Source organism: Bombus bifarius, unplaced genomic scaffold, assembly GCF_011952205.1.
Source record: "Bombus bifarius isolate JDL3187 unplaced genomic scaffold, Bbif_JDL3187 scf7180000010252, whole genome shotgun sequence".
Classification (NCBI taxonomy): domain Eukaryota; kingdom Metazoa; phylum Arthropoda; class Insecta; order Hymenoptera; family Apidae; genus Bombus; species Bombus bifarius.
In genome coordinates this window covers 410,707-424,535 of record NW_022885576.1, presented here as the reverse complement: position 1 = coordinate 424,535, position 13,829 = coordinate 410,707, and the positions used below count along the sequence as shown (strand labels likewise).

The following is a 13,829-nucleotide window of genomic DNA, read 5'->3' as shown; positions in this document are numbered from 1 at the left end:
TTACGTATGAAACTTGGTGAAAACCAGAGTGTTGTATTATCGCGACAATGCTCGTTCTTGTGCAATAAAGCGAACGAAGAACTACGAAGCGAACGGAGAAGTAGTTAGATAGAGGTTAAGGAAACACGGGGGAAGAAAGACGTTTCGACGTTGTATCGTTCTTATCCGAATACGAAAAACGTCCATGTCCATGTCTATGAAATAAAATATGTAGATACACATTTTAAAAGTAGATTAACGAAAAGTGAAGAATGATGAAAACGCTACGAAAAAAGCTTAGGAGCATACGAGCAACTTATAACACAGAGGTAGAATTAAAATTACAATTAAAAGTTCTAAGAAAAGTGATAGAAAAGTGGTAGAAAAGAATAGCCGCAAAGAAATATTACGCTGTACTAGACCTGTGTTGTCCTACAGTGTTACGGTCGCAACAAAAGTCGTGACTTGGGATTTCCTACGTGCGTTTGCCGCGCCGTACGCGTTTGTACCAGAGGCAGTCTTTCGTTTTAATAATTTTAAGCATGAAAATAATAAAAAAATTAATAAACCAAGCTTACTGAAATCAAATGATAAAATGTTCACTATCTTTTATCTTACATGATTATCAAGATGGAATACAGAAATTTCGTTATCGTACGGAAATGATTGATACTAAGTTCTCACAAGATGCACCTTCATATTACGGTCGATGCCAGACAAGTGACGCGACATCGCAGTTGCGACTGTTGTGCAATTGTGCGATTGTCGCAGATGGGCGATGCGATGCCACCGCGATTTTGCACCAAGCACAATACGTTATGAACGTAGCTACTTATTTAGGAATGTGCGGTAGTGGCGTACCCGATGATTGTTGATGTACTGGTGATTCTTGACGCCGAAGTAAAACGAAGATTAAGAATAAAAAAAATTGTGTTTTCGGCTTTATTTTTTAATTATTGACAATTAAAAATATCCCTGCACGCGAGCAATACTCCTTACACGAACGAAAGGAGGTCGGTCTAAGCGAGGAGCGATCCTCACTTCGAGCGGTATATGAGCGGCAGCTCGCACAAATTGTACAGAAGAAGATCATGGTATTCAGAGACGTAAACAACCTGTGCTTTAGCCTGTTCAGTCCCCAGATTTAAATCCCCTCGATTTTTACTACTGGGGACACATAAAGATGCAATACGGCAAAATTTTAAGCGAAGAAGGCTTTGTGTTTGCAAAAGAACGGAGGACATATCGAACGACTATTGTAATTTGTTGTATTTTTTGTGGACATGCACGGCCGGAGCTATCGCGGTGCGTGTGTGATTTCGCTGTAGACACTCGCGGAAGCAAGGGATTAGAGGAAACATTAATCCTCTCTACTTGGGCAGTTTTCGATATGCTCTTATCGATTTCCACGAGTAAGCAGGTTTAATGTTCAATCTACCATTTCTTCTGCAAAACGTCGCGCGGAGTTGTTTATGAATACCATGATTTTTTTTTCTACAACTTGTACGAGGTAAGCTGTCGCTCATGTGTCGTTCGGAGGATCGCTCCTCGCTTAGGCTGATCTTTCGTTCGTGTAAGGACGTTTACTCGTGTGTAGGGATATTCTTAATTGTCAATAACTGAAAAACAAAATCGAAACGCAATTTTTTTATTCTTGATTGTCGTTTCATTTCGGTGTTAATCAATTGCGTAAAATCAGTAGCCGAACATCCTTACGTAATCGTACACCCCACGAAACGCGTAGCGGTATCCTTATGTTTACGTTGTCTTTGTCTTTTATACATTAAATTTGACAAATTAATGGTATAATATCTACTAAAGTAATAGTCTGTCGTTAAATGCGTCCGTACCTTTTTGTAGAGAATTTCCAGCTGGGTCGATCAATGTTATAAAAAATATACAGTGCCATTTAAAAAACAGTCTCCTTGATATCTCAGAAAATATAATTATATAAAAAAATAAAATTGCATTCTTCCCTTGATGATTCCCTTGAAATGCAATACAATTTATTTAAGACGTTTTTCGATAAAACAAACCAACCAATAGGTAACAAGTTATTTTAGTTTTTTTTGATAGTATTACATACTATGACAGTAGTACATACTATATACATACTTCTTATTTTGTCATTGATTCACCCTATATTTAATAAGTTCAAAAGGGATTCTTATAGTTAATGATTGCAGTAGAAAGACATAATAAGTTCATTATTATCGATCTTTTGATTTTAATGGAATCGAGAACAAATATTTTTTTAAATGTAAAATTGCTAAAAAATAAAAAGAATCTTAGCTCCAGTCAAACGTATGATTATTACTATCGTATTTTCCTGTTAAACACTGAATTATTTTCTATAACTAATAAGAATTGCCACTGTATTTTGTACATTAATTTTAATGATATACTTGCAAGAAATTCCTCAGAAAATAAGCTTAGGTATAACACCCTAAAGTGGAATACATACATGCTCTATTTTGATAGCGTCTCATATGCACGAAGAGTTGGTGTTGGATGCTACGCAAAATTATGCAGAACGGCGTTAAACGTTCGTGTTTAATATCGCCATGTACGGACGGAACTCTCGTTTCGTTGGTGGTTTGTTACCAGTTTGCCGTTCAACTCGATTATATGTAGTTACTCTTGTTGTGGCGAGTTTGCGTAGTATAATCGGTCTTCCTCTTCACGAAAGCCCGTTCGTGAGGAAAGTTCACCGTAACGTTTGTCTTAGTTTGATCTGTACTCTACTCAAGTCTGCTCTACGTAGTACGTTGAACAATGTCGCGTGTGTAAAACAATGTCATCTTAATCTTCGAATCGATATCGTTCGTTTGGCTGATAATCTAACTCTGGAAACAATTGAAACCTACAGAAGATCACGATAAGGCATATTATTTTTACATTTTTTTCAAAAGAGTAATTGTACAATTTATTTTACAAGAAGATTATGGAAGAAAAACACGATAACTACATTTTTGCTGATTTTTTGACTCCAATGTCATTTTAGGATTAAACAGAAGGATTTTAATACGACAATTGGAAACGGAAACATTCTGTTAAGTCTAAAGAGGAAGTCTAGAGTAAATCTTTCAAAAATAGTTGATTAGTTGATGAAATTTTGTGGAAACCAAATATATGTACATTTAGTATAATTATTAAGACAGGCAATATTTTAATATACTCGGTATTTTAATAGTACGAGTATGAAAATATGTTTATAATTTTGAAAAGTACGAAGGAACATATACTTGCAACGAAAACCAAATATATAAAAATACAACTTTGGTAACGCGGGATTGTTCGACAACGTATTGAATTTTAATACTGCTTCCGTATAAAAAAATAGGAAATGCCATTTATTATATGCTTTCTTGTAAACTCCATATATCATTCTTACAACTTTCAAAACTCGATATATGTACTAGATTAATTTCTTTTTGATTTCACGGTTAAATATGTATTTTTCCATTTTTATGATTATTTAAATTGATTGTTATAATTTATAATGGTAGGTATACATTTGATTGTTTACAACACTTAATAAATCTGTGATTTATTTTTCGAAAGCTAAAATATCGATAAATTTCATTCTAAAATAAATTACCCTATGAATTTCTTATTGAAAAAATTTACATAGCCGCCGATTGTTGGAGTCTTTGTCATCGTATCATTTTCATATACACGCATACGACATATTTTTAATGTCTTATTTATTCCTAAATTTAATACTTATAATATTCCTATGAATCGATTACGTAAGGATTTGAGAAGAATACAAATATTTTTGAATCAAAACTCGTGCATAATAATTTTGCAAATTCGATATATTTAAAAGGTTCATATAAAAGGAAAAGAGATTGGTAGCAGCGTAATTGGCACTCCGAGTGCAACGGATCGTTAATTATAAGCTAACTCGGGCGTCCTTGCAGAATCAATGTTCATTTTAATGTGTATTATCGCTCCGTTACGAGTTACGAGCCGGGGCTTCGGCAGCGCGAGAGGCCGGCGAGAGTATTTTGGGGCTTAGGGAATACGGTTGCGGTGTGTTAGCATTAACACTAGCAGATATGTATATAGACGAACCTGGCGCGAGGTCAGCGTCAGCCGCAAGAGGTTGAAAGTTGGAATTGCGTGAACGAACGCGATGCGAAATTGGCGAATCATCGAGACAGGCGGCGTAAGCAAACTATTTAACTCGACGCGGAATCGGGAAGCCACTCGATTAGAAAGATTCTCTTTTGGATCGAGACGCGCGAATGAATCTGATGCGAAATCAGAGGATCGCAGGGAATGTTAGTAAAAGCTTCGTAACTAGATTAATAAGAATTGACTCGAGCAGTAATGTCGTATCTTGTAGATAAGTTCAATTATGTTATAGTTGTAGAAAACTGTAGAGAACACAACTGTATTTATTGCAAATAAAACATTGTTATAAGTATGTATGTGTCGCGGATAAACAAGCATAATGTGTATTACCTTAAAGTTTAGTCGCACGGTTTTGACGCATTGGCAATGTCTTAAGATTTAAAATTAAGAGCAGTTTCAAAGCGATATCAAACTCAATTTAAACTGATTCGTAAATTCTGACGAGGAAATCCGACGATTGACTGGAAGGGAATTTTAGCCCGATCTCACTATACGACTATATTGACTGTTAAAAACGTGACGCGAAGTAGCACGACGATACTTTTCATGACGTCCTCTCTGTTCTGTCCGAGGAGCGTGATTTATTCAGCTCCTTATATACCATGAAAAATCTCCAAATTTTCGTGGTAGGGGTTGGAGAATTTATCGTATACATATGGAAACCACAACGCCTCAAAAGTTCTGGGAACGACATCCCCGCATGTATCGTACACGCTTTGCGTTTTATCTATAAAGTACAACCGCTGCCGTTGTTCCTTCATTGTTTAGATTTAGATAAATGTTTAAGAGAAAGGCGTTTCTGTTTCCTGAGTGCGCTTCAAGGAATTTGAAAAGTGCAGCAGGAGACAAGATATTCTCCATCTATAACAGCTGGTTTATCAATATCCATCAACTCTATATAGTTGCCTGATAATATCAGAGGATAAGAGTAGATCAAAGATGTTCATTACAAATATATCTTATACATCCTACAATAATTTAAAAGTACATTTATTATTTTGTTCCAAATAAATAATGATTTATCTCGAAAAGTTTCAGAAATCATCCCGAAAGAGTGAATTTTTGATCTGGCCCACTTTTTGGAATTTTTTGAACATGTAAATTGAAAGTTGTCCTGGATTGTTCAACTTGCTCTAAACATTGTTCCAAAGTATTATTTCGCTATTATATCTAATTTAAGAAATAATATGAAAAGCTGTATTTATAATAGAATGGATATTTCTCTACATTGTAACAAAAATAATACAACAAAGGGAACACGTAGATCTGACAACAACCCAGAACAAAAGTTTGAGCTAGCATAAGTACAAGGCTGACTGCTTTACTCTTGCATCGACGCTGCCTCCAGACGACATATTATCAATTTTCTCGAAAATGAAAGTAGTCGAATCGAGAATAAAGTATCGTATTCTTGTCCTTTCGGACGGTACACGCGTTTGCTAGTGAGATTAATTTGTAAAAGAAACTGCGAAAAAAGCTTCCGATTTTTCTAACACTTTGATCTACGGTAACCAGTGAAGATGAAACTTGGATCGGAGAAACAAAGATATTTTTCAGATTAGTTACTATGCAAATCATGTATAAAAGAAGATTAACATTTTGAGCAACGTCTTCCTATACATATAACTGCTGTGACGTCCTCTTTAGTTTTCGAGGTATCAATAAAAATATTTGTGATACTTTTACCTTGGCGCTAGGTTCATGTGTGGATATGATTATATTATACATGTGCTTGTGATGCGATGTGTTTATACGTCTCTCGTTTCAATTTGTAAAGACAGGGAGAGAGGAAAAAAATACAATTTATTTTTGTAGTAGCTCATCTATTCGGGAGTATATATATTGTACAACTATATATACCAGTAAATGACAAATTTTCTTTCTTTGATATTTGGGTTAGATAATTGAGTTTCTTCGTAAAAGAAACTCTGACAACTGTGGTCTTTTTCGAATAAATATTCGTTTATATTCATAATTCTGGATAACAAGATATCTATAATAAAATACTCCATAGCGCTTACCGTTTAATCAGTTTAATGTAATGAAGCCAAACCTCATTTTTAATTGTAATGTATGTCAGGCATATATAAGATAAATGCAATTACTGCCGTAAATAGGTGCAAACAATAAAGAGCAGTGAAATAAAATTTTGAACCCCAGTATCTCCCTGACTTCACCCGCACCACGTATATTACCACATTTTTCCCACATCTTCAAAGAAACGAGTTGGGACTCTCTCTCTCTCGCTCTTTCTAAAATACCTTTCGTGGTCCTTCGATGAGAGGATTAAAAATTCTTCGCTAGACCATACTATACTAAAACAGATCCGCACGAGGTTTGAATTTACAGAGGTGGTTCCATACGAAACGCTCTGGCCATAGGAAGGGTTCATAGTCCATAACGGATCTCGTGGGCGCGCAAAAAACGCTGTATGGGGCTCGGCATGTTGTGAATCCCATACAGGTGGTATATATTTCCTCGAGTTTCGTGGGACTCTACGATCTGTGTCCGCTGCGGCGAAAGAGGTGGTCTCGGTTCGCGAGACCATTCGCTGTGGGCGTGCACTAATGACTTGAATTAAACTTGTTTCGTCAGGTCGTACCACCTCTCCGAAATCATGTGTTCTGTTGATCCACGGAAAGATATTGTACACGTGATTATATATTTCCGCGAATCGACTAAATTTCTCGATTGCCTCGTTTTGACTCCTCTTTTTATTCTCGTAGCTTAGATTAGGGTATGACGGATATGATACGAAATGGGGAATTTCGTTCATTTTTATCTCTGTTAATGTATTAGAAATTATTATATGATTCAGTTGATAAAAATTGAAATTCTTCATAAACGAATACTAAATTATATAATAAAAACTTTAAATTAAAGAACGAATATTACTATAATGTTAATATTTGTTTGCCACATAATATATTCTGCTATAATGTCGCTAGTAACCTTATAGTTAATACAACATTAAATTCCAATTAAAAAATTCCAATCAATTACGATTTTTAATCGTAAAACCTTTTTTTCATTTTGTGCGATTTATAGAAAAAGTAATCCTTTGGCATAGTAAAAATTTTGAATAATTAATTACAATTGCATATTTACTTATTTATTAAGTAAAGTAAATAATTACTTATTAAGTAAAGTTTTTCCAAATTTCTTGAATTTGTTTGAATTCTATTAAGATCATACACATTGTATTAACATTCATACTCGCGTGTACATATTACATACTCTGTGTTTCATGCTCCATGCTGCGTGTACGCAATTGTATTTACTCTGATAATTAATCTTAAATTTTAGTATATTGTATCTTATATAGAAAAATATCAGAAAAAGTTTCAAATATCGAAAAAATAACGTACTATCAACTGCCATTTTGATAGTATCTAATCAAAGAGAAATCAAATATTTTGCGATTGGACTATCGTATGTCATGTATTAAATGCTAATCATAAAGTATACATAAAATTTTGGGAAAGGAAACCTTGAAATCCCAGTGATGGTGAACTTGTCTTGATATTTGTTACTACAATATGTATGTACATATTTCGACATACAGCTAGACAGGTTCGAGTGAAAAAAGAAGGTACATGGTACGATCGAAATGACGTGCGTCATCAGTCATCAAGCACGTGATAAATTACCGAGGAGATAATGTTTCCATCGTTTTTCTTAGTAAATCGAGTTGCACTCGAAGCGACGTTTTTTTTAGCTTGCCCAACTTATTACGAGGAATTTAAATTCGAGTTCATTTAAATTTAAATAGTTGCGTAAATATCTTTGAATCTTATATTTTCTGCCAGAGAATATTGTAAAATATATTTGAATATATTTGAGTATCACACATGCAAAAAGAAAATTGTTACGCTTTTAATATCTATTTAAAAAATTGCAAGCATTGAAATATGTCGCGATATGCGTGAGATTTAAAAGAATAAATTTGTGTAACGCGTTAATGTCAGAATAACAAAGTTTGATATCTTTGTTATAAATTTTCTTGACATTGAATATGTATGATTCATAGTAGAAGGAAGAGTATGAATCATACCTATGTGTGATTCTTCTCATTTAATATAGTGGATGATAATTTACCATCACGATAAAACAAAATTTAAAGGGTGGTAATAGCGCACCAAATTCAAACTTCAAACAAATGACATTTCATATGCATCGAATGCATGATATTCGTTCGATGACATTCAACTGGTTTACCATTGTCAATAAAATTTCTTTCTTTTTTTCGTTTTTCAGGACTGTTGAAGTGTTATTGCGATATTTGTACGGACACCAATCACACGTGCGAAACCGATGGTTATTGCTTCGCTAGCACCAGCTTGGAGAATGATATGACCACATATGCCCGGAGGTAACGTATTTGCATGTGTATTTAGCCACGACAGTAATTTCTCACTGACCAAAAAAATCAAATTCTCTTTAATCGCCGATATGTCGTTTTCAGTCGACAAAGGTTAATCTTTCGAACGATCCATTTGTTTCTATTGGGTTTACGAAAACGATGATTTCGTTCGAAAATCGTTTTGATTTTTTAATTCTTCGATATTTTGACAATCATGAATAAATTATTTATATGTTTCTATTAAAATTGAATATATGTTACATTTATATTGAATTGGAACATGTAAATGACAATTCAAACGACTTACGTACGTATAGATATTTGTTGTAATATACATATATAAAAGTTATCTACTATACACAACGATACAAGTTACAAATTACATTACGATCCAACATTTGTGAGGAATATTTAAGATAATTTTTCTGAATATGTATATTATGTGTTATACAAAATATTATTTTATAACATACGACATAATACGACTATCATGATTATACAATTGGTAAAATTTTAAACAAATCCAAAAATGTACGTACAAGTCACGAAAGATCTACTTATTGTATGTTTGCAATAAATGTCTTATAACCTTTATATACAGAGTGGTTCACATATTGGTTACCAAGATGTTTGAGCTCATAGTTTGACAAATAAAATGTTTCGAGTAAAAGTTGTGTCTTTTTGTATCTTGTTTTTCTATGTTTATTTCGTATCTTTTCAGTAGTACCATATATTCTTTTTGTCATAGTCTTCTATCTATAGTTTTCATTAGTTTTGGAATATCAATGTTACTTATGTATCTACGATGAAGTAGTAAGTGGCAAGTCAAAAACGAATCAAATTAGTTAACATTAACGAATGAAATGAATTCGTTTTCTAAGGTAGTATAAAGATATGACGAGAGAAATATATGGTCCTATTCAGAAAAGTACTAAGTACAGAATGATTTTTGTTTTTTATGAAGAAAATGATATTTTTGAAATTTCTTTTACATTAGTAAGTTCCTCATTTGACGCCAATGAACATTTACTCGAAACACTGTGTTATTTAATTTACTAAGTTCATTAAGTTCAAATATTCTAGATTACGGGGAGTATCTCGTGTAATATCGCAATATTACATGAACTGTTTTGAATTGTCATTTATATGTTTAATAATTGAACGTAGTACCACTACCGTTAAATTTCTACATTGAAACAGACTGTGCGATAAATTTCGTAACAATGGCGAATCATGACATTAGGGGATGAACGATATCGATGTTCATATCAGGGACCAGTAATTAATTTTACTACGTCTATGGACGTAAAACAACATTTGCTTCGCGTAATCGCGTTATCTGAAATAAATAGAAGCAATATCTGTCCGCGATAATCGCGGCAAACAATGTGCTTTCCCAACTCGAGTATCCGGCAAAAGTGATTTTTTAACTTAATTCCAGCGTTAATTGACAGAGTAATAAAACGAGCGATCAACCAGCGCGGTGTACCGGTGAAGCTCGTCGGTAATGCGTTCCTTTCGTGAAACGCACCGCGTAAAATAAAACAAATTAAATATATAAATACGTCGGATAAAGATTATCATTATCCTTCTTACATATGTAGATGTTTCATTGCCAGTTTTAAATCACGCCCGTTTTATCGAATTCGACATAACGAATTCGCCGTGAAACGTTTCCGGATTTGCTATCAGAGCTAATAATTGTTTGATTTTTAAAGTAGCTTAAAAAGTTTCAGTTTTATGGTAATAGAGTAATAATTTACAAAATGGAATCTTTTAAAATTATATTTGAGTATATTTTGGCGTAGACTAAATTTTTTTTTAATACAATATTGTTTTTAAGTAAAGTTACTTCATTTACGATATTTTTGATATTTCTACTTATGGTCGTTAATCCTTTTAATTTCTAACTATATACGTGAAACATAAATCAAACGACTTTATGGTGTATGACTAACTTAAACGATTGACAAATTGAAATTAATGTAACGAGCTTGATTTTTTCTTTGAATTTGAAATATCTAATCGTAGGTAGGTACAATAAATACTAGACTAATTAACGAAAAATTCGAGTATTGAAAGTGATTCGAGCAGATACGAGAAATTAAAAATTTCGATGTTAAAAAATCCCAATATACAAACTTGAAATCTTCGATGCTAAAAGAATTCCATTGAAAAAACCAAATACTCAAAAGCATGCAATATTATCTAAAATTTTAATATTAAAAAACATTATTACTCGAAACATTAAATATTCAAGAATTCGAAGAGTCAAACTCCAATTCGTTTCTTCCGACGTATTAAATCAATAGTAGTCGAATCCAGAATATTTTTTTAAGCGCGTCCAAATATGTAATAAGTCAACAATTATTCGAATAACAAACTATTAGAGCGTATTTGAAAAAAACAGATTCCATTGATTATAATTAATTGCCCATTTCAATACTTTCGATTCAATGATTTTTCAAAACAGCTGAAAATTCCATTATAAAGACTCGATTCCTCAACACACGAAGCTACGGGGTCGAAATAATACGGGGTCCGACCGAATAACACGTAAAAGCGGGCACGACGTGATTTCTTACGTAAAAACAAGAAAACAATATAGAATACAATTTTTTCACCTTCGACTTAGTTTTCGAGAAAGTCGAGTTTGAAAATTTATCGAGTATATTTGAATATGACTAATTTCGCAATGGACAGGACTAAATAATCGTCAGGAGATCATTCTATGTGTGAAAATAAGTCGAAAATGTAGAATAAGATTTTTTCACAAGACACTGTGTTTCCGAAAAAAAAGAATTTGAAAATTTATCATACGCGTGTACTAGGCTGATTCTTAACTAGACACGTTCAAATTCTACTTTCTTGAAAATGAAGTCTTAAAAGAAACAATTTTATTCTACATTTTTGACTTATTTACACGGAACGGCCTCCTGTCAATTATGTATCTAGCTCCGTTCAGTTCGAAATTAACCATGTTCAAGTATACTTAATAAATTTTCAAATTCAACTTTGTCGAAAACTAAGCCGAGAATGAAAAAATGTTGTTCTATATTTTGCTTTATTTTTACACAAGGAATTACACGCCTGCTTTTACATGTTATTCGGTCGAATCCTGTATATATTCTGGCTCATTCTGAGTACTCGGACAGCTCTGATTTCCCAAGTTAGTTCGATCATGTTCATCGGGAAAGCAAATTCAACGATCCCGTTCTCTTACGTCACGATTACGATCGATTCCCTCGTTGTAGTTTCCAGGAACGTTTAACCGCTTTTTTCAGTTAGCCCTGCCAAGGCATGATTAGCGTCTATTTTGGCAATTTCAACGCGACGGAAACGAATTATTGTTGTCGGCCGGTGGTCGCGTTGGTAACGCTTCAACGTAGCCGTTCTCGCGATTTTTGATTCTCGTCGCTATGAAAATACGAATCAAACGGAAGTGGAAAGGTCTCGTGAAAACACCCAATAGTACCTATCATCTGCAATCTATGTTCTACACCTCACTTTTTTTCAGTTAATTTTTTTGTTCTCGATTAACGCGTGGGGGTAGCCATGAATTTAGCCTTAGGGAAATTCTAGCAGACTGAACAATAGGTATTTATTATTTATAATTTATATTATGTAATCCTCTATAAACGGATAAAATTATGGTTAACTATTATTTCTAACTCTTTTGACAAGAATAGCAATAATATAATATGTATGTACTATTGTTAAAGATATCATATCATATCATCATATGTATGTATATATGTTTATAGTACTGATATCTTTAAGAATAATTCGAAATTACGCATTTTGAAGATTATAACGCGCTCCCACTATAGCTGTGTCGTTTTTTATTCAAGTTATTTTTCTGACTTTCTACTTTCACAGTAGAATTGTTCTGAGAATTGTTAGATCAGAAAGTATCACGTATATTTCTATCTTCTTCCTTAATATAGTATATCGTAATATGTAATAAGAATATGAAATAATTAGACCGTGGATGTTTATGTAAATCTCACACTCTTACCAAACAAAGAAGAATAATAACAAAAAACTGCAAGTTAAAAATTATAACCAGTAAGTGTTTTGCTTTGCACATTTTCTATTATATTTATATCTTATTTTGTATCTTATACACTTTTGTCATTTTTCAATATTTGATAAATGCATTAACTCCAGACATACTCGTAGTTGGGAATTTCGGATATTTTATAAAAAGCAAAGATGGTTGTTGCTGTTTCTGAAACGTTATATTTCTTCATTGGTAAGAGATCGTTAATCGATTCCATTTTTATCTTTGTTACAAAAAGGTAGATTCCAATGGTTCTCGGAGCAAATAGTACAAACTTTATTAACCAACTCACAAAATCACTGACTCTGTAAATTGTAAACGGCGAAACATTGTTTATTATCGATGAAGATAACCACCTGATAACGGCGCAAGGCGTAAATTGCTTATTATGTATTAGATAATATAAAGAATGAAATATGTAATATATATTCGGTCAAGTAGTCGCAGTTATTTTTATTTATTGCATCTATTCTCGTATCTAAATCGAATAAAGTAGGCTGGACCGATATTGATCAGATTTCTCTTACTCTTTATTATTTATTGATCAGATTACTCCTTTTCTGCGTTTTAATGAAAGGAGACGCCGATTTAAAATCGTATCTCTACATAAAATTTCCATCTCGAAATTAACATCTCGTGTTAGCACTAAAGAGCCATCGTATATAATATGCTTGCTTTATGTTGATAATAATAGACTTGGTAAAGAGAATTTACATCGATTTGATATACATTACAGCTCGTATGATCGTTTAACAACATGACGTGGATAGCGTAGCAAAGAGTATAATATATACGATACGATACGATACGATACGATACGATACGATACGATACCATACGATACGATAGGATACGATACGATACGATACGATACGATACGATACGATACGATACGATACGATACGATACGATACGATACGATACGATACGATACGATACGATACGATACGATACGATACGATACGATACGATACGATACGATACGATACGATACGATACGATACGATACGATACGATAGCGATACGATACATACGATACGATAGATACGATACGATATACGATACGATTACGATATACGATACGATACGATACGATACGATGATACGATACGATACGATACACGATAGATACGATATATGATACGATATACGATACGATACGATACGATACGATACGATACGATACGATACGATACGATACGATACGATACGATACGATACGATACGATACGATACGATACGATACGATACGATACGATACGATACGATACGATACGATAC

At 33.3% G+C, this 13,829-nt stretch overlaps 1 protein-coding gene across 7 annotated transcripts in view; it reads left to right on the top strand.

Moving 5' to 3' along the window:
• The window catches only part of LOC117216227 (TGF-beta receptor type-1), a 70,584-nt gene that overhangs the window by 11,582 nt on the left and 45,173 nt on the right, over positions 1 to 13,829 (top strand). For all 7 annotated transcript variants that reach the window (XM_033462807.1, XM_033462806.1, XM_033462805.1 and 4 more), the window contains exon 2: positions 8,380 to 8,494. In XM_033462807.1, coding sequence (XP_033318698.1) covers positions 8,380 to 8,494 — 115 coding nt within the window. The remainder of the gene's footprint in view (positions 1 to 8,379; positions 8,495 to 13,829) is intronic.